General features: G+C 39.6%; 1 protein-coding gene across 5 annotated transcripts in view; it reads right to left on the bottom strand.

Moving 5' to 3' along the window:
• Positions 1 to 2,039: 2,039 nt before the first annotated feature.
• TFDP1 (transcription factor Dp-1) overlaps positions 2,040 to 21,931 on the bottom strand; it is a 33,753-nt gene continuing 13,861 nt past the window's right edge. For all 5 annotated transcript variants that reach the window (XM_063126169.1, XM_063126172.1, XM_063126171.1 and 2 more), the window contains exons 4-12: positions 20,085 to 20,191; positions 18,746 to 18,867; positions 17,821 to 17,986; positions 17,368 to 17,514; positions 16,310 to 16,378; positions 13,659 to 13,810; positions 9,677 to 9,843; positions 7,188 to 7,269; positions 2,040 to 2,545 (exon numbers count right to left, since the gene is read on the bottom strand). In XM_063126169.1, the coding sequence (XP_062982239.1) occupies positions 2,395 to 2,545; positions 7,188 to 7,269; positions 9,677 to 9,843; positions 13,659 to 13,810; positions 16,310 to 16,378; positions 17,368 to 17,514; positions 17,821 to 17,986; positions 18,746 to 18,867; positions 20,085 to 20,191 (1,163 nt within the window). In that variant the 3' untranslated portion in view covers positions 2,040 to 2,394. The remainder of the gene's footprint in view (positions 2,546 to 7,187; positions 7,270 to 9,676; positions 9,844 to 13,658; positions 13,811 to 16,309; positions 16,379 to 17,367; positions 17,515 to 17,820; positions 17,987 to 18,745; positions 18,868 to 20,084; positions 20,192 to 21,931) is intronic.

Raw genomic sequence — 21,931 nt, 5'->3', positions numbered from 1 at the left:
AAGCACGTTTTAAGGTGCATTTAGTGTAGCGATGTTGGGCCAAAAACTTCAAAATGAACAGTGGCAATCAGCAAGCTCACAAGCTGAAAACTCGAATGGTGGCACGTGTCTACATTATATGCTTGCGCGCGTGCGCTTAAGCGAGTAAGCTGGTTTCTCACATCTACACTAGAGGAACTACCTTACCATAAGTGTAACACTCAAAGGGCAGTATTGATACACCTCTAGCATAAGTGACCTCTGGTAGTACGCCAATAGCATAAGCTGGTGCGATAGGTTTACTCAGCCAGTTTAAGGTAATGGCATATTGCTAGAGGTCACTTATGCTAGTGGTATATTAATAGCACAAGTGGACCATCAATGTTGGATTAGCTCATTTCTAATTTTTTAAAAAAACTCTTTTGTAGTACTGATTTATTTTCATTAAACTTTTATTACACTGATATATTTGTACTTTTAAATTGTTATTGTTTCTTTAAGCTGCCCTAAGCTGTGGAGAGATGTTTTAAATAAAAGGCACCAATAAAGAGATCCCCACTTGTAAGTGGAAAGTGCATTCAAGAATGCAGGGGAAGCTGATTTTACCTTGACTGCAGTCTCTCAAATGCCCCCAAAATGAACTCCATGAGTTTGAAGAACAAGAGTGGTGTGGGTGGCAGAAGGAGGTGTGAAGGTGTGAAGGCGAGAAAATTAGCAACTCCCCTACTCTCATGCACACACAAAAGTGCACTGGATTTCTGATGGTGCTTAGGGATTGCCAGAATTCCCAGAACAGATACACAGGTATTTGCGCCCTGAGCAAATGTCAAAATAGAAGAAAAGGCAATTTCAGCTGACATAAGCATATGAGTTCAAGAGTTCAAGAGAAACACTATAACAGAATATATTTTTCTAGAATTAGATGCATCTTAATACAATTCACAGTAACTGTTTTTAAAAATGAATCATTTGTGAATCATTTACTGTTTTGTTTTTACTAAACCTTCCTTTTATTTCAGGCTTATCTCTAAAATATATTCACTTACACATTTCAGTGATCAGATGTATTCTCTTAAGGATTTAGAGCTCATGAACGCAATGCTGTTACGTTGTCTCTCACCACTGATATATAAATATATATATATATATATATATAGAGAGAGAGAGAGAGAGAGAGAGAGAGAAATATCTACCTACTTACCTATTTAAAGAGCTCAGACTCTTCCAAACTGAAGAATCAAATGACACGTCAACCAACACGCAACAAATGTGAAAATAATCTTGATTAGAGAAACAAATTGTTAAAAATGCCCACGCGCGTTTTATTAATAAAAACTAATAGTGCCACAATTGAACAAGTAAAACAAACTGCTTATATTCCATAAAATATTACAGAAAAGTTTATTTGTGTTTCAATAAAAAGGCTACTGTCTTATAACAGGCAGCTGACAGTATTTGTGCAGTTAATTCTTTGTGAATAAATTTAAAAAGACTACCACCTGCCCTGATTTTTTTTTATTTAAAAAATGAAGTATTAAAAGTGATTGACAAATTTTGAGTTAAACATAAAACATTCTCTATATTTAATTTCAACTTTATAATAGATTACTGGAAGATGTTTAAGAAACAAATATAAACATTTGTTTCAGTACGTCTTTTATATGATAGACTTATAGGTATGTAAACACTATATAACAAATTGTTTTCAAAATCTACCTGTAAGAAATCAGGCAAATTTTTATCATAAGCAAAATTCACTCTAAACCTTCAAGACATTTTTACAGCTGAGCCAGCCTGGCAGTAAACATTTGCCAAAAATTGTAATTCATATGTTCTAACATTCAGCAAACACAATATATAAATTTGATGGGATTACAATGATCAGTATAATTTTAAAAAGGGAAATAAATCCACATACTTTCCGCAAACTAACATTTAAAAAGAGGCTTTTTTGTTTGTTTCTTTGGACTGCATGATCAGCAAGATATTACATTTCTTTGCTATGCTTCAGTACGAAGTGTCACCTAAATGCACTCTAAATAAAATGCCATTCAAGTGTATGCATTTTTGACAGGTGGACAGATTTTATTTTCCATTAAATGTGGCTACATTTTCAAACTTAGCAACAACACTTAGGGGCAAAATGCATTTTCCTTCAAGTTAAAAATCCTAAGCAAGAGTAAATAAAAGTTCTGCATTAACACACTGGTATCAACACACACATCCTCACCACATGTAAAAAAATCTACATAAAAAACAAACATTTTTTTTTACTTTATCAGAGGTGCAATTTCTAAATTCAGGACTCTTACCAGTATCTCCTTGATGGGGCAATTTTAGACAATTCTCTTCCTAGAATTTATTCCTGAAGCTTGCTGAATTTTACCATTAAAAAAAGTCTAAATGCAAACAATATCAGTCATCATCATCGTTTTCATTAAAGTCGTCGTCGTCATCGTCGTCGTCATCCCCAACGTAAGACACTGGAGTCTCTACTCTGGAGCCGCTATACTGAGATCCATTGGAACTTGTAGCCAACATCCCATCTCCTCCATTTGAATAATCACTGAAACAGAAGTAAATTACACTGATGCTTTTAATTGCTTTATCTTTCAAAATATAAAACTTTTGCAACATTGTAAATGTTGTAAAGCAACAACGTTAAGTGAGAGATAGCCGGCAGAACCCTGGGGCTAAGCCCCGCCATATCTCTGGCAAGACTGCCAACAAGGACCATGTAATTGCTGTGCCTTTTTATGCACAATGGCAAAAGAAAAGTCTTTATCAGGATAAGCTGGGACTAACTTCCCAACAATCCTTGATGTACTCATTCCCTTTCCTTCAGTTTGCATCAGTGTGAAATCATTTAGAGGTTTTTCCAGATTGGATGCAGTAAGTGTTCTTAGTTGCAAGGCCCATTGGCAGCTCCCAATCACCTCAAGTGTGGCTCTCCACCTCTCTCTATCATTCACCCTCCCTCTCTTTTTACTATAGCAGCTCACTGTCAGCATGGATTCTCTAGCTTTGCCTTGTTTGCTTTAGCAGTGGGCCAGCTGCTGTGATCTGGGTTACTGAAGAAGGCCTCAGGTGTTAGGAGTCAGAAGACCTGGGCTTGTCAGCTGTAAAAGCATCTGGAGTGGGGGAGAAGAGAATACAGGAGCAATCACCCAATTAGCTCTGTGTGTATGTGAGACATTGAGAGGGGAGGGGGGAGGAAGGAACCAAAAAGCCAAAAGAAAAATGAGATCGGCTAGCTGTAGTGATGCAATGCGCAGCTGCTGGAGGTAGAGGTGAAATTGGATGCGTGGGAGAGAAGAGCAATCACCACAGGAACCTACATTGGGAGATTTTGCAGCACTTGGTAGAGCACATCACCGTCTCAGTGAATTTGTCATTCCGAAGATCCATCACAGTCCAAGGACCAAGTAAGCCTATAGTAGGAAACCCAGCAATACCCTATAGTGCCAGCATATGCTGTTGGCATTGCACTAGAGATCACCTGGCTAGTGCTATGTCAATGGCAAAAGTTGAGTGGCAGCACTGGATATTGCCAAATGATTTTATAAGAGGAAAAAAAGGATTGTATTACATGTAAATGTCTAGAGATTACGAGCAAGGAATATTGTTACTAAAAAGTGATATAACTACTGAAATTCTTAAAAGGAATAAACAAGTACAACAAAGACATCTGTCCTTTGGATTTTAAGTTCTTTTGAACTCCTACTACAAAAAATATGCTTCCCGCCCAACTGAAAGTTTGGGCGGGAAAGCAACGGTTGTGGGTTGGGAGGGGCTGGAAAGGAGCAAGAGCTCACATGGCTCAGTGTGCGAGCCTCGTGTGCTGGGGGCGGGGCCGCGGCTATAAAAGCCGCACCGCCCGAGGCTCGGCCTCTTTCGGTTTTTCAGCTCCCTCCCTCCCGCCCGTTCCTAGTTTGGGATTAGCCAGCTGCTCCTTTTGGAAGGAGGGTTAAGTAGGAATTTTTCCCACAATGTGGTTTTCGCCTACTTCATACTAGGAGCGTTAGGGCGATCTGGGTTATAAGTAGGTTAATTTGTGAGCAGGAAGGTGCGGGAATCTAAACCCAGGACAGGGACGGTGAGCCCACTGGCACCCTGGGCGGTGAGCTGCATAGCCAGAGGACCTGCTCCTCGGGGTTGTGCGGCTTGCGAGTCAGGCTATGGCGTGCAGTTGGAGACCATACTGACTGCATCTACCCACTGTCCCTTATGGCAGTGGGCGGGGGGTGCAGTGGGATGGTCTCTCCACACTCTCAGAGTGTCGTACAGGCAGGGAGCCGGTGAAACGGCTTCTTGCCTGGAGAGTGGCTCGCCCTTTGGCAGGCAGTAGGCCTGAGTAGATGTGAGATTCCCGCACTGTCACACTCAGATCCGGGGAGGGTTGGATTAACAGAATTATTCAATAAAGAGGCCCTAGTTATACCCAATGCTCTGGTGTCTGTGTCTTCTTTCATGCGTCCTCCCTCACCCACAACAAGTAGCTAGACCAAGTAGCAAAATTTACATCTTGGGGAAATATTTTCTCTAGAAATCTAAGCAGTCTTTAAATGAGATTTGGGGCGTATTCGAACGACACAATAGCTAACCTTGTCTTTGTAGCCCGCTCCACAGATGACTATTAGCATGTCGCGCTTGGGCTGCAGCCAGAACCAGGAGGAGAAGATCTGTCTGCCGGGGAAGGAGGCAGAAGCGCGGGGTGATATCATCCCGTCAGGGGCCATAGAAACAAGGAAGGGGGCAGCCACAGCTATGGCTTCCCCCATCCTTGTTTCTATGGCCCCACCAGGAAAGGGGAGGCAGTGTGCAGCGATCTCATCTCCTGACAAGAGATGACATCGCTCCATGTCACCGCCTCCTTCCCCATTTGTTGCACAGCCAAGGGTGGGGAGATATGCTGACAGCTCTCTCCACCCTGGCCTCGCAACAAATGGGGAAGGAGGCATTGCGGGAGGATACTATTCCCGGTCAGGGGATGATAGACCTCTGCAATGCCTCCTTCCCCATTTGTTGCTATGCGAAGGGCGGAGAGAGATGCTGTCAAGAAAGTCTCTCCTGACAACATCTGCACCCCGCCACCCTCGGCATAGCAACAAACTGTGTTTACTGCAAAGTTCCTGGCATCCCCTGACACCAGCATTTTCCCTCCGTGGTGGGGGAAAGGGATGTGCACATCCCTGGGAACATGTGGGGTGCCGCGATTGGCGGCTCCCCACCCAGGGATGGCACATGCCTGTTCTGGGAAGGACGTGGGGAGTTGCAGATCATGGTGCCCCACCAAGGGACTGCACGATTGGCGGCTCCCCAAGCACTCCCCGGATGGGATTATTTCCCCTGCCTATAGAGCCCTGCTGGGCAAGAGCAGCAGGGGTTTCTGCTGCTCTTGCCTCATGACTCCGTAGACATGGGAAATAATCAGTGGAGCCTGCCACAAGACACAATAATCGGTTGTGCAGATAATCAGCTCTGCACAGCATTGATAATTTGCATTGGTTGTTTCAGGAAATAACCAACTGTGGTGTGGTTTTTCACTGACAGACGACACAATAGTCAATGGACTATTTAGTCTACCATAGACAATGTAATCAGCTGTTGACTATTGTGTCATCCAAATCCAGTCTTTATTTGCCCAACAAAAAAATCAAAGTTTCCTGATGCCACCACCTCTACCAAGCATTAATCAAGTTTAATTGTTGCCATAAAAAGGTACTTACTTTTAACTGCAGTACCCTATATTACAATCCAAAACTATTCCTTCCTATGACCCAATTTCAAATCCATTAACACCTTGTTTTTATTATTATTATTTATTACATTTCTATACCACCCCATAGCTGAAGCTCTCTGGGCGGTTTACAAACCACTAGCCACCAGCAACCCATTTTTGTCCAAGACTTCCTTGTATCCAGTTTGCTTCAAGCCTCTCTTTTCAGTCCCATTTGCTACATCTTTTACTTGACTCACTCTTTTAGATAATGGCTGCAGTCAGACAATCAGCAAGAGAAAGAACGTAGTATGGGTTGTTTCCCCCATCTCCACTGATCACGTGATCTAACTACCCACACCATGTTGCAGGTTGTCATCTACGCTCAGCGCGAGGCAGTAACTTCTCACCCCTTCTGCAAGCCATGAATTGTAGGGTGGGATAGAAGCTATCCTCACCACACAATATGGCACAGATAATTAGGGGAATGTCGGTCAAACAACTGTTGGGGAAAACAACTTTCCCCTGTTGATCATACAAACCCAGTCAATGTGTGGCACCTCACTGCTGGACTTCGGGTATTTTTGTGCTTTGAACAGGATCTTTCTGGCACAGGCCCTGCTATCTTCACAGTTTAAATATAAATTTATCTATTGGTTAAATTTTCAAGTGGGAAAGTACAATAGTTCTGAAACAAACTTTATCATCTCAGAAGACAAAGGGGGAATTCTCTCTTAAGACTGTGCTTGCCACCTACCTTTTAAAAAAACAACTTACAACTTAACTCTGAAGATGGTGTTTTCGGAGATTGAAGAAATTGTGGGAATGAAGATAGAAAGAACACCAAAAGTTGCATTACTGTCACTATTTGAAGATTTAAAATGTAAAAAAGAAAGTAAGGAATTGATAACGAATTTGCTGATAGCAGCAAGATTGATTGTAGCTAGGAACTGGAAGATTCAAGGGGAATATTCTATTGAAGAATGGTATAAAGAAGTATGGGACATAGCTATAAATGACAAATTGACTTGTAATATTAAATGGAGAAGAGGTATAGCTAAAACAAATGATTTTGAAGGAATTTGGAAACAGTTCCTAATATTTGTGTTTTCTAAGGGAAGTGGGAAACTGCCAGCAGAAGGAAGTATGAGATTTTGGAATCAGGAATGAGATCCCGAGGTGGGGGGTGCACTCATATGTTAAGTTTGATTATGTTATTTAGATATGATATTATGTATTCAACATTTATTCAACATTTATGTAGTATGTTGTTTTCTTTTAATTGTATGTTGTATGTTTAAGTATTGTAGAAAATAAAAAATAAAAAAACAACTTACATTTTAAAAAATGCTATCCCATTAATTGTGAACACCTTTTTAGTTGATTAAAAGTTTGACTGATTAATAATTGCAGTCCTAGTATGTGTAAAGTGACATTAGATTTGTAATGGGTAGATAGATTTTAAACATAAAGAGCAATCAGATCTAACCTGTTTGAAAATCTCGTCCCATTTGAAGCTGAACCTGATGAGGATGAGACATACACACTGCTGATTGATCCCTGAGCCATTTCTGTAAAACAAGAAGCATTATGAATTCTGCAACATTCATTATTTACGAATGCAAGTCTAATCCAATAGATATTTTGTTAAATGTATTTCATAGTTTAATATACAAATACCCATCGCAAGGATGTGTTTTACTTCTATCTCTTCTAATGCCCACTAAAATATAGGATACACTGATCAATCTTAAAAGTGCATGCCAACAATTAGCATGGTAAAACGGAAAGATAAAAATCACATAGGCAAAATTTGAAAGGAACTGTATCATTATAATAGGCCTAATATATTTTAATAAGGGAAACCAATTCTACAGAAGAGATGGGGAAAAGATTAAAATGACAGCTTCCTTTTGCTATGCAAACGTAGATAATTCAATCTCCAACAGTTAAATTGTGGTAATTTTAATTCAATGAAAATCATATCCAGAGGGAGAGGCGGGTAACAAATAAATAAATATATGACGATGATGATGTTAAAAGTGAATCCGATTTATTGATGTCAGAATTATAGTAATTAAGGAAACAATCCAATGCAGATAGTTGTCAGCCCCCTGAACTCGAAGGCTGATAACTATCCAATGCAGAATGGCAAGAGCACAGATGCAATCCCTGTCTCCATGTACTGGGCACCCTGCATTTTTGGCTAGATGAGTGATTTTGCCTGTCTTGCCGTGGCTTTGGGGAGGGAAGGGCATGCAGTGCATAAGAGGCTGCTTCCTCCACTCCCCACTCCATTTCCAAGCATGGAGACATTGCTGGGACATTGAGAACCACATTGGTTACGAGGGGGCAGGGAGCATGGTTTCTGGAAAACCCTGGCTCCAACCTTGGTTCCCAGAAAACATCTAGACAGTGACTAGCAGCTATAGGATTGCGCCCTAAATTGCTATGTTAAGGGTGAGTCAGACAAATCTTATCCTGTCATTATAACCAGAAAGTTGGAGGGGGGGGGGGTAGCCCAAAGGATTAATCTGAAACTTGACAGTGTAGGAGAGGTAGGTTTGAGGATGGTCCATGCCAATTTTGAGGTAGAGAGGATATGGGCATGGCTCATTTACAGGAGTTTAAAGTTTGATGAGTCGCCTTCAGGAGTTTGACAGTTATTGTGTTTTCTTTTCTTTTGCTGGGGAGGGTAAACTTTATGGGTTGATTTCTCTGTTTATACAGCATCTTTCAGGGAACTGTTTGTTGTGTCAGGTCAGGAGGAAGGGCCAGTATGCTCTCTGCCTAGATGTATTTATTTATAATTTCCCACCCTTCCTCACAAAGAGCCTAGGGCAGTTAACAACCTATATAAAACAGTACACTACATAAACATTAAAATAATTACTCTACACACACACACATACATATACACACATACAATAGAACTACCAACACAATCAACTGAAAAACAAATAGAGCACTTGCGTATTCCTTGAAAGCCTTTAACTAGTGCCTAAATGACAACTGCATGGGGACAGCAAAATCTTTATGGGAAGGTAATTTCATAGCTAGTGCCACTGAAAGGACTCTGCCCCACACATTTCTCAAGGGCACAGCTTCCATGGGCAATCTTAAATCCTGGGATGGTCAGTACCGGGGAAGGTGATTCTTAAAATACTTCGGTCCTGATATAATGCATGGACAGCAGCATTTTGCACCAACTGCAGCTACCAGACTGTCTTTGAGGGAAGCTCCACAAAGAGAGAATTGCAGTCGTCTAATCAAGATATTTTGAGATCATGCACTACAGTTGCCAGGTTATTCTGGTCCAGGAACAGTCATAGTGGGCCATAAGTACTCCTCGCCGCCGAGGCTACCTGGGCCTCCAGTGACAGCTTTGAACAGAGGAGTCCCAAAGGCCGTCTACCTAATTCCCGGACCCTGAAATTACACTACAGAAATTACACTACAGTTAGGTGATGTGTTTGTTCATCCCACTGGTATCATGATCAGGCTACTTGGTGTAGTTCAAAACACCTGGAGAGCATTATGGCATGCACTCCAGTCAGACAACAGTCCTTTTATATTTACAACAGTCTGCCATTCTGCAATCTTCTTTGACACCAAGTAAGGACAAGTGTTTAACACTTTAAAACACTGTTCATTTCTGCAATCATTGGAAAGAATGGTCTGCATCAGATCTTACATGATTAGCTGCTGCATGTTCATAATGACTGCCAAGTGATTTGGAAATTACTGGACTAGCAAATTATTGCAGTCATTTAGGAAAAAGGAGGACTTTTTCTCAATAAATGTCTTGCTTAAGCAGCTGTACAGATCAGAGACTTTGCCTTCTCACACCCAATTATTATTCTATAATGCAAAGCAGTTATATAGCATTATCCATTGCAATTGTGTCAAGTTCCAACAGCAGTTTGTTTTCTTCTCAATATTTCAAATATATAAAAAAAGTATTTCATGGAACCTTACCTGTCACATATGGTTCAAGAGCTTTGGGAACCAAGCTCCTTGCATTTTTTAGGTCCTCTGTTGAGCAACTTCCAGATTCCAGCCCAAAAGCCATTCCCATGCGCTTTAGCACTTCTATATCATCATGTATTTCAAATGCATTATCAAAATTAAATAGATACTCAAACCTGCAGGCAGTGAGTGGAAGTTGGTTGTTAAGCTATGCACATATGTATGGAAAGCTTATCTGCTATCGAAATGCAATGTTAAGATATCACATATTTTGACAGCAATATATAGTTTCTGTGCTGTATTTTAAGACGTAATAACAGTCTCAACTATTTTATTGATATACAGAACTGTCTTATACAGTCAGATCATCAGTCCCATCTAGGCCAGCACTCGTTTCACTGGCAACAGTTTTTCTGAAGAGCCCTACAGAAATTGCTATTGAAGCAGCAACACAGACCACAGAACAAGCTATAATCCCATCAAAATTAGAACATCATATAAAATACTGCTAAAGCATCAGCCTTAGCTTCTAATTTCCTGGCTTTGGGGAAACTGAGCCAACATGACAGTCTTAAATAAACATATGTTTTGATCCTTGAATTTTATTTTAAACATTCATATCCAGCCAATCAGCATGAAAGGAAAACAAAATCAGGGAGGCCTCCAAACGAGTAAGTGTAATAATGGGTGACTTCAATTATCCTCACATTGATTGGATAAATGCATATTCCAGCCATGACAAAGAGGTTAAATTTCTTGATATCCTAAATGACTGTGCCCTAGAACAGTTGGTCCTGCAACAGACCAGAGGAGAAACAACCCTGGACTTAATCCTAAGTGGTGTTGCCCAGGACCTAATATGAGATGTACATATTGTTGAACCAATCGGTAACAGTCACCACAGTCCTATTGGATTCAATATATATTTAAGTGGAAAACTGCCCAGGAAGTCCAACACAGTCAGTCACATTTGATTTCAAAAGAGGAAACTTCTGTAAAATGAAGGAACTGGTGAAAAGAGAGTTGAAAGGGGGAATAAAGAGGTTTAAATCCTTGCAAAATGCATGGAGCTTACTGAAAAGCACAATAGTAGAAGATCAACTAAAATGTATTCCACAGGTTAGGAAAGGTAGCACCAAGTCCAAGAGGTCACCAGCATAGTTAACAAGCAGTGTCAAGGAAGCTATTGTAGAAAAAGAGGGCTTCCTTCAAAAAACAGAAGTCTTGCCCAAGTGAGGAAAATAAAAGGGAGCACAAGACAAAGGCGATGCAAGCAAACAATAAGAGATGCAAAAAACATTTTGAAGACCACATTATCAAGGCCAACAATAAAGAATTCTTTAAACATATCAGAAGCAGGAAACCAACTAGGGAAGCAGTTGGACCATTGGATGATATCGGAGTTAAGGCCTATCCAGTAGAATTTTAGGATACTTTTAGTATGCTTTTAGAGCGTGTGGCGCAGAGTGGTAAAGCAGCAGTTTCTGCAGCTGAAACTCTCCCCACGGCATGAGTTCGATCCCAGCGGAAGCTGGTTTCAGGCAGCCGGCTCGGGTCGACTCAGCCTTCCATTCTCCCGAGGTCGGTAAAATGAGTACCCAGTTAGCTGGGGGGAAAGTAATAACGGCCGGGGAAGGCAATGGCAAACCACCCCGCTATAAGGCCTGCCAAGAAAACATCAGCGAAAGCTGGCGTCCCTCCAAGAGTCAGTAATGACAGTGCTTGCACGAGAGGTTCCTTTCCTTCCTTAGTATGCTTTTAGGATGTTTTTTAACACTGTATAAGTATACTATGTTTTTAATCAGTATTTCATGTATTTTATGCTTGCTGTTGTTCCCCACCTCGAACCAACTGGAGAGGCGGGTAAGAAATATATTATTATTATTATTATTATTATTATTATTATTATTATTATTATTATTATTATTATTATTATAGGACAGGGAGATTGCAGAGAAGCTGAATGAATTCTGTGCATAAGAATTCACTGCAGAATATACAGGACAGATGCCTGTACCTGAATTGATATTTTCAGGAAGGTTGTCTGAGGAACTGAGGCAAATAGTGGTGCCAAACAATGAAGTTCTCAAACTTATCAACAAACACAAAGCAAATAAATCGCCTGAATATTATCTATCCTAGAGTTCTCAAAGAACTCAAAAACGAAATTGTGGACCTTCTAATAAAAATATGCAACATGTCCCTAAGCTCAGCCTCTGTACCAGAAGAATAGAAGATGGCCAATGTAACACCAATTTTCAAAAAGGGATCCAGGGGGGATCCAGGAAATTACAGGCTGATTAGCTTGACATCTGTTCCAGGCAAATGGTTGAAAGCAATATTAAAGACAACATTAGTAAGCATATAGAAGGGCAGGTCTTGCTGAAGAAGAATCAATATGGCTTCTGCAAAGGGAAGTCCTGTCTCACTAATCTTCTAGAATTCTTTGAGAGTGTCAACAAACATGTAGACAGGGGTGATCCAGTGGACATTGTTTACTTTGACTTCCAAAAGGCTTTTGATAATGTCCCTCACCAGAGAGTTCTGACCAAACTTAGCAGTCGTGTAATAAGAGGAGAGGTCCTCTTATGGATCAGTAACTGGTTAAACAACAGAAAGCAGAGAATAAGAATAAATAGTAAATTCTCCTGATGGAGGAAAGTAAATAGTGGGGTCCCACAGGGATTGTTATTGGGACCAATTCTTTTCAACTTGTTCATAAGATGTGGAATTACGAGTGAGCAGTGAAGTGGCCAAGTTTGCCGATGACACCAAGTTATTTAAGGTTATTAAAACACAAAGGGATTGTGAAGAGCTCCAAAGGGATCTCTCCAAGCTGGGAGAGTGGGCATCCAAATGGCAGATGCGGTTCAATGCAAACAAATGTAAGGTGATGCATGTTGGGGCAAAAAAAACCAACCAAGTATAACCTAATAGGATCTGAGCTGGCAGTGACTGAACAAGGAAGAGATCTTAAGGTTGTGGTGGACAGCTTGATGAAAATGTCCACCCAGTGTGTGGCCGCTGTAAAGAAGGCAAACTCCATGTTAGGCATTATAAGAAAAGGAATTGAGAGTAAAACTGCCTTTATACAAATCTATGGTGCGACCACACTTAGAATATTGGGCATAGGTCTGGTCCCCACACCTAAAAAGAAATATTATAGAGCTGGAAAAAGTAAGGAAAATGGCAACTAAAACTATTCCCTCCCATGGGTGGGACGGAGCTGTTGCACCATATCCTGCTTTGTTGGTCCCTGGTCGTCAGCTGGCTCGCCACTGTGTGAACAGAGTGCTGGACCAGATGGATCCTTGGTCTGATGCAACATGGTACATCTTATGTTCTAAGGAAATCACTTCCCATCTACTCCACTAGCTCCAAAGACATGACCCATACCGTGGGGAGGAGGACACAGTGGAGACAATTAGGATAGTCTGAAGAAATGGGACAAAATCTACAAGAAGGTATTTATTTTTTCCTTAGCCTTAACTCGAATTATTATTCCCTATAGTTACTAAATGCATATATTTTATTTATTACATTTATATCCCACCTTTTTTCCTCCAAGGGACCCAAGGTGGTGTACATAATCCTCCTCTCCATGTTATCCTCATAACAACAACCCTGTGAGGTAGGTTGGGCTGAGAGTATGTGACTGGCCCGAAGTCACCCAGTGGGTTTCCATGGCTAAGTGGGGACTAGAACCCAGATCTCCTGACTCCTGTACAATATTGTATTTGGCATGTGGCCTGGCTTGCTTGTCTGAGCAGAGGACTTTTTTCCCCCCTTAGCTTGCACAATCTACCACCTCTGCCACTTGTTCGTTAAAGAGGCCCACTGATTATCCTGAAAATGCCACTGCCCATCAAAATGGGTACATTTGCATCCCAGACTTTGTCAATACTATAAAAATGATTCCTTATTTTCAGCGACACCCCCCCCACTGTGTTCACAAAAACAAAAGGAAACACTTCTTCTACTAACAACCTACTTGTCATTAGAAATACTGCAGTCAATCACAGTCTTCTTGCTGGTGTTCACAATGATAAATGGCAAGTGAATAACAGAATTAGAAGCTGGTGGTCTGTTTGCTTGTTGTTCTGCTTGACGATTTCGTTGAACAAGATTTTTGAAGGCAATTTGCTGTTAAGGGATTTAAACACACACAAGTTCACTTTTTTCTTACGAATAGTGAAACAATTGTGACTTTTTGCTTTAAAAAAATCAGGGTATCTGGGTTTTCTGAACATTAGAAGAAAACATACTTTGCAACTTAATCCTAGTTTAAGGGAAAGCCTCCCCTTTGCTACCAGGCGGGATTCATATAAAAATAGATACTATGGGGAAGAGCTTCCCTTCAGCGCTCACAAGGAGCCCAGAACCTTTGGGGAGGGGAGGGGGAGGATTAACCCCTGCAAAGTGAACCAAGCCTGGACAATTAAAAGTAAAATAAAAAGTAAGTACAAATTTTAAAAAATCAATGTGCAAGAAGGAAAACATAGAAAGCAGAAGAGGGAAAAGTTCCACCACTCAGCTTATAAACAGTTATTTGTAGCAATTATGGCTAAACCTTTATGCAAGCAGTTATAAATAAAGCCAAAGAAGTCAAAGCAGTTCATAGGAGAATCTGAGGAATCTTATGCCCTACATTTCAGACAATTCATGCTAATTTTGGCTTTGGACCTTGACTATGACCTTTTGGACATTGCATCCTGAAAATGTATGCCCCAAGTCAGGGTCATCCATGGTAGTTAGCAGAGTTAGTAGTTAGCAGAATCATGGAGCCAGATCGAGCCACCATCAAAATTCCTCATGCATAGATACAGAAAAGGAAAGGCACAGTTGGCATAGTGGACAATCTGGTATTGGAAGGGAAATAAAAACTTCTGAAGAGGCCTGGCATGGAACCTTACCCAAGGAATCATATCACCACAAGATACAAGCATGCATATAAGCTGTGCCAAAGTCAGATAGTTGTGAGTGGCTGACCAAAAAAACCCACTGTGATCAAGTCCTAGATCTGTTGCCTCCTCTCCTGCAACAGGGACACTTTGTCCTGCCAAGTGTTTATGTAGATATCCTGACGTGTAGCTGAACTGTTGATTCCTCACTGTGCTTCTGGATTTCCTTTTGGAAGCTGGTCAAACTGATCAGTAGAGTGCGTATGTGTGGATAGGTCAACACTACCTGCAACTTCGTGACAGCTTGTGGAGCTGATTCAAGTCCAAACAGGAGAGCCCAATATCAGAAATTCTTCCTCACATAAGCAAAACAAAAGGAATCTCCCGCAAGTCAGATTGGAATATGGAGGTAGGCTTCTGAAAGGTCCACTAAGGCCAGGAAGTCTTTGTGGTTTAATCACAGCTAGACGGATCAAAGAATTTCTACCCAAAAGTGTCATTTCAGCCACCATGCTATGTGCAGTCCAGAATCTCTTGTTTTTTCTTGGCTATGATAAACAAAACTGAGTAAATTGCAAATTGAATCTGACCCCAAGGTCAGACCCAATGACTCGCATCTCTGTTGAGTTGTTGTACAGATGAAATTATGCTCATCTTGGCCAGATGCCCCTTTAAATACACAAAACTGTCAGTGGATAATTTTTAATTGAGGATCTCCCCACCCCACAATACCATCTTCTAGCACACTGGCGTAGATTCCTTTGCAAGCCGTTGCAAAGTGATGGATGACCCTCGACTTGCATGAGGTGTTGAGCTCTTTTCATGTCAGTTATCATGGAGTTTCTTCCCTCTTCTGAATCCTGAGAAGGGCCACTGGTTGCCCAAAGCCTTGATGGTCACTTAGGGTAACAAATTTCCAATGGCAAGGAAATTCAAGTATGAGTACTAATGCTCCTGCGTATTCCCTGCCTGATGTCTGAAAACCTTTCCCACCATAAGAGGGGAAGGGAAGCAAAGTGTGGGAAGGAGTGCTGAAAAGAAGAAAGATGTCTGCAATAACGCTGTCTCCACAAGCAGTGGGGTATATGTATACTACAGCCTGAGTCCTTGTATAAGATGGAGAAAGTTGGCAGGGGGTGGGAGGAGAGAAAGTTGTGGGAGGTGGGGCGGTGTTGTTTTATTTATTTATTTAAAAAAAGGCTTCCACAACTCAACTATGAGTGATGTCAGAACCATGCTGCCTGTTAACAGCATAGTTCTTTTCACTGATCATTTCATAGATAGATATCCCACCTGGTAACCAAGAGGAGGTAGTTTGTTAACCTAAAAAACCTGCCACCTCAAACACACTGGAGAAATGAGAACCTAAAAATCCCCTGAAATTGTTCCAGATAATTACTTCTCTATTATTTATTTCTAGGCCACCTTTTAGGACAACCACCACATTGCAAATTACAGTTAAAAAAATAAAAACAATTCAACATACAATAAAAGCAGCATCAAATAAGATTATATATAACAAGCTGATAATAACAAAGAATTTAAAACCATGTTGTGGGTTATTGCTAAAACTAAACAAATTAAAATCATTATCTCCTTATTCCTAAAGCCATTTCAGTTACTGATTTATGGGGGATCAAATGAATGCTTCAGTGGCAGATCAACTCATTTAATGCAACAGAGAACTGATATAGCAATACAATTTGATTTGTTAAGGCAGACAAACATTCCTTGACCATACCTGAAGAATTAGTTCTTGTAGTTGGGACTGTTTTTGCTTTATTCTTTCAAGTCTTCTCTGTCTCTCAACCTTAACAAAAACAGAATTTAATTATAGTTGTTAGATGAATTTGAGAAGTATTACAGGATTTGTTCTGCTGCTGTGTTAATGATGCACTGGTGACACACATAAAATGAATGCTCTTTACACAGGCTACGATTCAAAGAAACTTGAAACTAATTCTGTCAGTCTGAGGGGGCTTTACACTTGTTCTCTTCAAAAGCAGTTTGCAATATGGCGCGAGAATCAGTTGTCCAGATTTTTAAAAATCCAAGCTCTAATAGATGCTAAGGTAGATTCCAGACATTTATGGTTGTTAAATGAGAAACAACGAAAGTGTTAGGTAGCCTAACAGTCAGAAACCTCTTTGCATAAAAGAAAATATTTCAAAAAATCTGAAAGATTTGACTATCCAGAGTTACACTGCTATAAAATGAAACATAACCCTATTCAGATATTAAAATGTGTTATTGTTTTAAACTATTCAACCAGGTAAAGTACCCATTTCTTAAAACGAAGCTATTTACAGAATGTAATATTTACTAGAGATGCTTATATATTTTGCCCTGGATTTCAGGGGCTGATTTACCATAAATGTTTTCAGGAACAGAACTCAAATTAGCAGTTATTCTACTAGTCTTATTTCCAAAACTTAAGTTGGGGAAGTATCACCTGGCTCTCCCATCTTTCTACCAGACAACACTAGACTCATACCATAATACTACCTGGAAGAGAGTGAATGTCAGGAGACTCTTTCCCATCTATATTTTTTATTTGGTTCTGAATTATTTTAAAGTAAAAAAAAAAAATTTACAATTTTGAAAAATGGGAATGACACATGTGTAGAATCAATTCCCCCACCATTCTGATCCTGGGTCTCCAACTGGAATTTAACCAGTGCCAAGCCAAAGAAAAGACAGCAACTTGGAATGGAACTGAGGGAATCTACTCAACACTAGTATTTAATCAGAACACGTGTTAAGAAATTAATATTGCAACAAATATTTGCTAAAATTTACCTCTAAATTCTGACATTCCTGAGCTGAATTAGTAGGTAAGCCAATCCATTTGATTTCTTTCTTCTCCTTGGAAATAATGTTCATGGCCATAAGGACATTTAAGGCATCATACACACGTCGTCTAATATTTTTCTGATCATACGCCTGCTGCAGACATGATGAATTAAGATTATCAGAATATCCACAGTTAATCTATTTAAAATTTCACACAGTAGGTGGGACAAGCTTTGTAAACATGAACTAGAATTCTTTATACAACAGATAGGAATTAGCATTAGACTCAAAGAGAGGAAGCAACCAGTAAAAAGGTTGTGTCCACATATGGGTATTTCTAATACGAAGAGGAATTTTACAGCAGTTGTTTAAATACAATGATGCCAAAAGAAATTTCAAAAATAAATCACTGTGTGACTCCCTCCTCCAGGGCATTCAAAACATGAACAATATATTTACCGATTCATTTGGTGAGATGTGAGCATCTGCGGTACTGAACTCTGCAACTAATTCATCTGCTACCTCATTGTATGAGGTAGTTCCTTTCCTCTGAACCTTCTCACAAACCTTCATAGAAAAGTGTCGCAAACCCTTGCCATTCTTCTCCCCCTTTTTGTTTCGCTTCCTATAAAAACAGATATAATGAGCTATATGCACACAATTCTAAAACGATTAACACAAACAAGTGGTTCAGGTAATTTAAATTTAAACAGGACAACAGATATCCTGAACCACTAGCTTCATGAAAGCTTTGACAGGAAACATTGGGTTAGAATTATGTACGTTAAGTTGTATTTTGTTAGTTACTTGTTATTGTTTATTATATTGCATTTACATAGTTGTGTGAATAGTTTTATTCACTTCTGTCTGTTGTTCAGCAATTGAAAAAAATGGGTGCAGAATCTCTTTCAGGCTGAGGGCGAAATTCCATTTCGGGAAACTCTCGGGGGCCACATCCCAGTGGTGTTGGGGGGGGGGAGGTGAGGGCAAAAGTACCAGCATATTGTATATTAAAGCTTTTACTTCTAGTAACTAACCCTTAGGAGAGGCACTCTGATCTTTTAGAATAGGAGAAAAACACAGAAGAGCCAAAAAACTACCAAACTATTGGTGGTTGGGGGAAAGGAGCTGGGGCCAGAGGAAGGGACATGACCATCTGGCGAACCCAGTGGGGCAGACTGGGACCCCAGGAGGGCTGGATTTGGCCCCTGGGCCTGAGATTCTGCACCCCTGGCCAAAATAGTTAAATTTTTGATACGAGACCTAAATTAGACAGCTTTGGTTATCAGAAAGTCAACACAACTTTAACAAGAATAAAGATTTTGAGGCATGTATTCTCAAACATTTCTGTCAGTCTGTGGGAACCTAACTGAATTTTACTCACCCAGCAGACCAAGGTGAAGAATCTGCAGCCTGGTTCTGCGACACAAAATGTGTGTTGGGTGTATGTGGACTTCCTACCAAAATAGTATTGGGGGCTGAAGGTCTCTGAGGTGTACCAATAACCTACAATTAACACAAAACAGTCCTAATATGATAAAATATAACCCATATTATTCCAATTAATTATCTTAGCTTCCTTAATATATAACCAATTCAGTTTCTTATTTACATTAAAAAATTAGTAATACACAGTCATACTTTAAAATGTTTTATCCCCCACCCCAGTTTCACAAAATTTTAAAATGTTATCTGCAGTATTCCTGACATATTTTCCCTGAAACACTAAATCCCTTTCAAATGTTGTTTTATTCAAATTTGTGGAATTTTAACTGTGCTATAAGCTTGCTCATGGTTTCACAACCAACCTTAACTAGTGTCTCTCTTCTGCACTGCAAACTGCCATTTTACATGCATCCTCATGTTTCATATGCAGATTTCAAACAAATTGTGTAGCACAACCTTATGCACATTTAATCAGAAGTCCCACTGTCGTTAAATGGAGCTTACCCCAAGTAAGAATGCATAAGATTGCAGCTTAATGTGCTACCTAAAATCTCTAAGTTACATATCACCATGAATACCATATCGTCTACTAACATGAAGAACCAAATATAATCTATTGATTGGGGACTAATTCATACATTACCAAAGAAGCATGGGAATGCTTCCCTCGTAATCCACTTCCATAGTACTCTAGTTATGCCTGCATTGCCCTGATATGAGAAGCAATGACCTCATTTCGATGACCTCTGTGGTTACTTCTGAAGGTATCACCAGAGCAGCATGGAAATGGACCATGGGGAAACTATCACATCACATTTTTAGATGTTAAATTAAACCCCCCAAAAAGCAAACATGGGAATATCTACAAATGTTAACTCAAGTATTGAACAGTCTGAGATCTCATGCTGTTGTTACTTAAGTGTGTACTATGATTTCTTTGAATTCTAACTAAGATAAAATACTAAAGAGAATTTATCTACTCAAATTGCTTAAATGCAGATACACGCAAGATATGTGATCAGAGTTGTAATGAAACTTAAAGATGGGGCAGCAATTCACACAGTATACTCTAGTTACAACAAGGTAATTGTGTAGCAAGCAATTGTACAGTCATGTGAATTACACAATGACAGAAGCATTTATTTTGTATTATCTTGTTAAATGCCTACATACATTTATTTTACTATATGCAGATTATCTTGGTGCTGAAAACATTATTAGATGCAACAAATGCAATCAATTTGTAGAATTAGTAGGTTTTCTGACAGCCCTCTTACCACTTGTTGTGCAATGTTCACATTAGACTGTCCAAATGTTTTCGGCAGGAGCTGTTTTCCAAGTGTATTTACTGTGGAAGGGTGAACAGCTACTAATGAAACAACACCTAAAATACCCAAATAATTAAAAGTTAGAAAACGATAACAAATTACTGAAATGCAATGCACTTGGCATCCAATCCTACTACTGGAAAAACAGCAGAATTTAATCTAATTCTATAGTACAGTTCAAAGTTTAACATAGTTGAAAGTATTGTTAAGGTCAGTAGACATCCTTTTATTAAGTAAAAACCAAGATTAGGTATTTGAGATCAAGCTGTTAGAAATGCTTTGTTTCACCCTCTAAAGGCACAGAAGACAACATGTAAATAAAAGAACTATACCCAGCCACCATATACCACTCATATGGCTTAGATGCTGCAACCAAAGTTTATTCTGCAAAAATCTCACACAGTAAACACTGTGTAGTGGTTTGCATGTTAACAGCAATTCCTGGATTGCATCACCCAGGAATTGCCAATGTTTAGTAGGAGTGAGCATGCTACTTCCTGCATGCCCATCACTTCCATGTTCAATTAACAACCCAGGAACACCCCACTACTGAGTTGTTATTGTGATGTCCAAACCTGAAAACTCAGTAATTGGGGCTTATACTCCTCAGAGTTAACTCAACAAGCCATAGCTTTGGGTATTCCTGACTTGTTAACTGAAAGCGGAAGCGACAAGCACACGAGAGGCCTTGTTCACTACTGCTTGGCTCCAACAACCCATGATTTAAATAACCCATGCAAACTTGGCCATTGACTTAAATGACCAACACAAACATCTGCCTTTGTTCAAAAATTAACTCCTAGGTAAATCTTTGTCATCAGCTGAGAACTTTCACATCTAGCCATTTTTCTGTATTAGAACAGCTCTACAGTATCACAAATTTTCAATCTAATCCATGTTGGACATATTCAGTGCTAAATGTACATAGGGTTGTAGCCTTATTCTTGAAGTTATCAAGCAGATAGAAATTTTGGGTGGTTCATTTCTGTGTAAATACTGCCACCCTGTGGTACAAAACTTTACATAAAATATCAATTAAATTAAATTTTATAATGATAGGAAGTGAAAAAGTTACCTATTCTCTTTTCTAGATGCAGACGCATTGGGGGGGGGGGGGAGAAGTTTCTAATTATTTGCATGGATGGTTGAACAACTGAAATACACCAAAACCTTCTTCCTAACTTAAGTGGACTCTAGAATATGTAGACTGATAAGCATGCAGGAGCCATCTAAAGTGATGTGACAACTAAGATATGCAATATTCTCCACTAAATCAATTTGTTGTTCATAATTAAGAAGCATGGTATAAAGATTACATTTTATTTCAGCCATCAGGCCACATCATTTAACAAATAAAGCTTCATTGTATTCAATATATCTCCATCCCATGTTTTAATAAGAATTTAAGGCAAACCACTGCAATATTTGTTAAGAATATATTTGGGGCAAATATACTTATTTCTCTTTTTTCTCTCCTTAATGAGCAGAACAATTCCACTGGCATCAAGTCTCAGGATCACACAGAGGCTTCTATAAAACCATTTTCTCAGAATTTAGTTGTAACAGCAAATCTCTCCCAAAGTACAACTTAAAGGGAAGCCATTTGCACAGATGCACTAGGACGAAGGGGTATACGCAGCTTCTCAGGGGACATGTTGCATTTTCTTTAGCGGTACACTAGAATACTGAATATCATAAACCTTGTCCAGTCTCAGATACTGCTTGCTAGTTGCTCATTGCAATTTTCAAATTCCTTTGCTAATCAAAATCACTATCTTATTATTTCAACTAACAAA

This window comes from Elgaria multicarinata, chromosome 5 (genome assembly GCF_023053635.1).
Source record: "Elgaria multicarinata webbii isolate HBS135686 ecotype San Diego chromosome 5, rElgMul1.1.pri, whole genome shotgun sequence".
In the NCBI taxonomy this organism is placed as follows: domain Eukaryota; kingdom Metazoa; phylum Chordata; class Lepidosauria; order Squamata; family Anguidae; genus Elgaria; species Elgaria multicarinata.
This window is presented reverse-complemented; position numbering and strand designations above follow the sequence as displayed.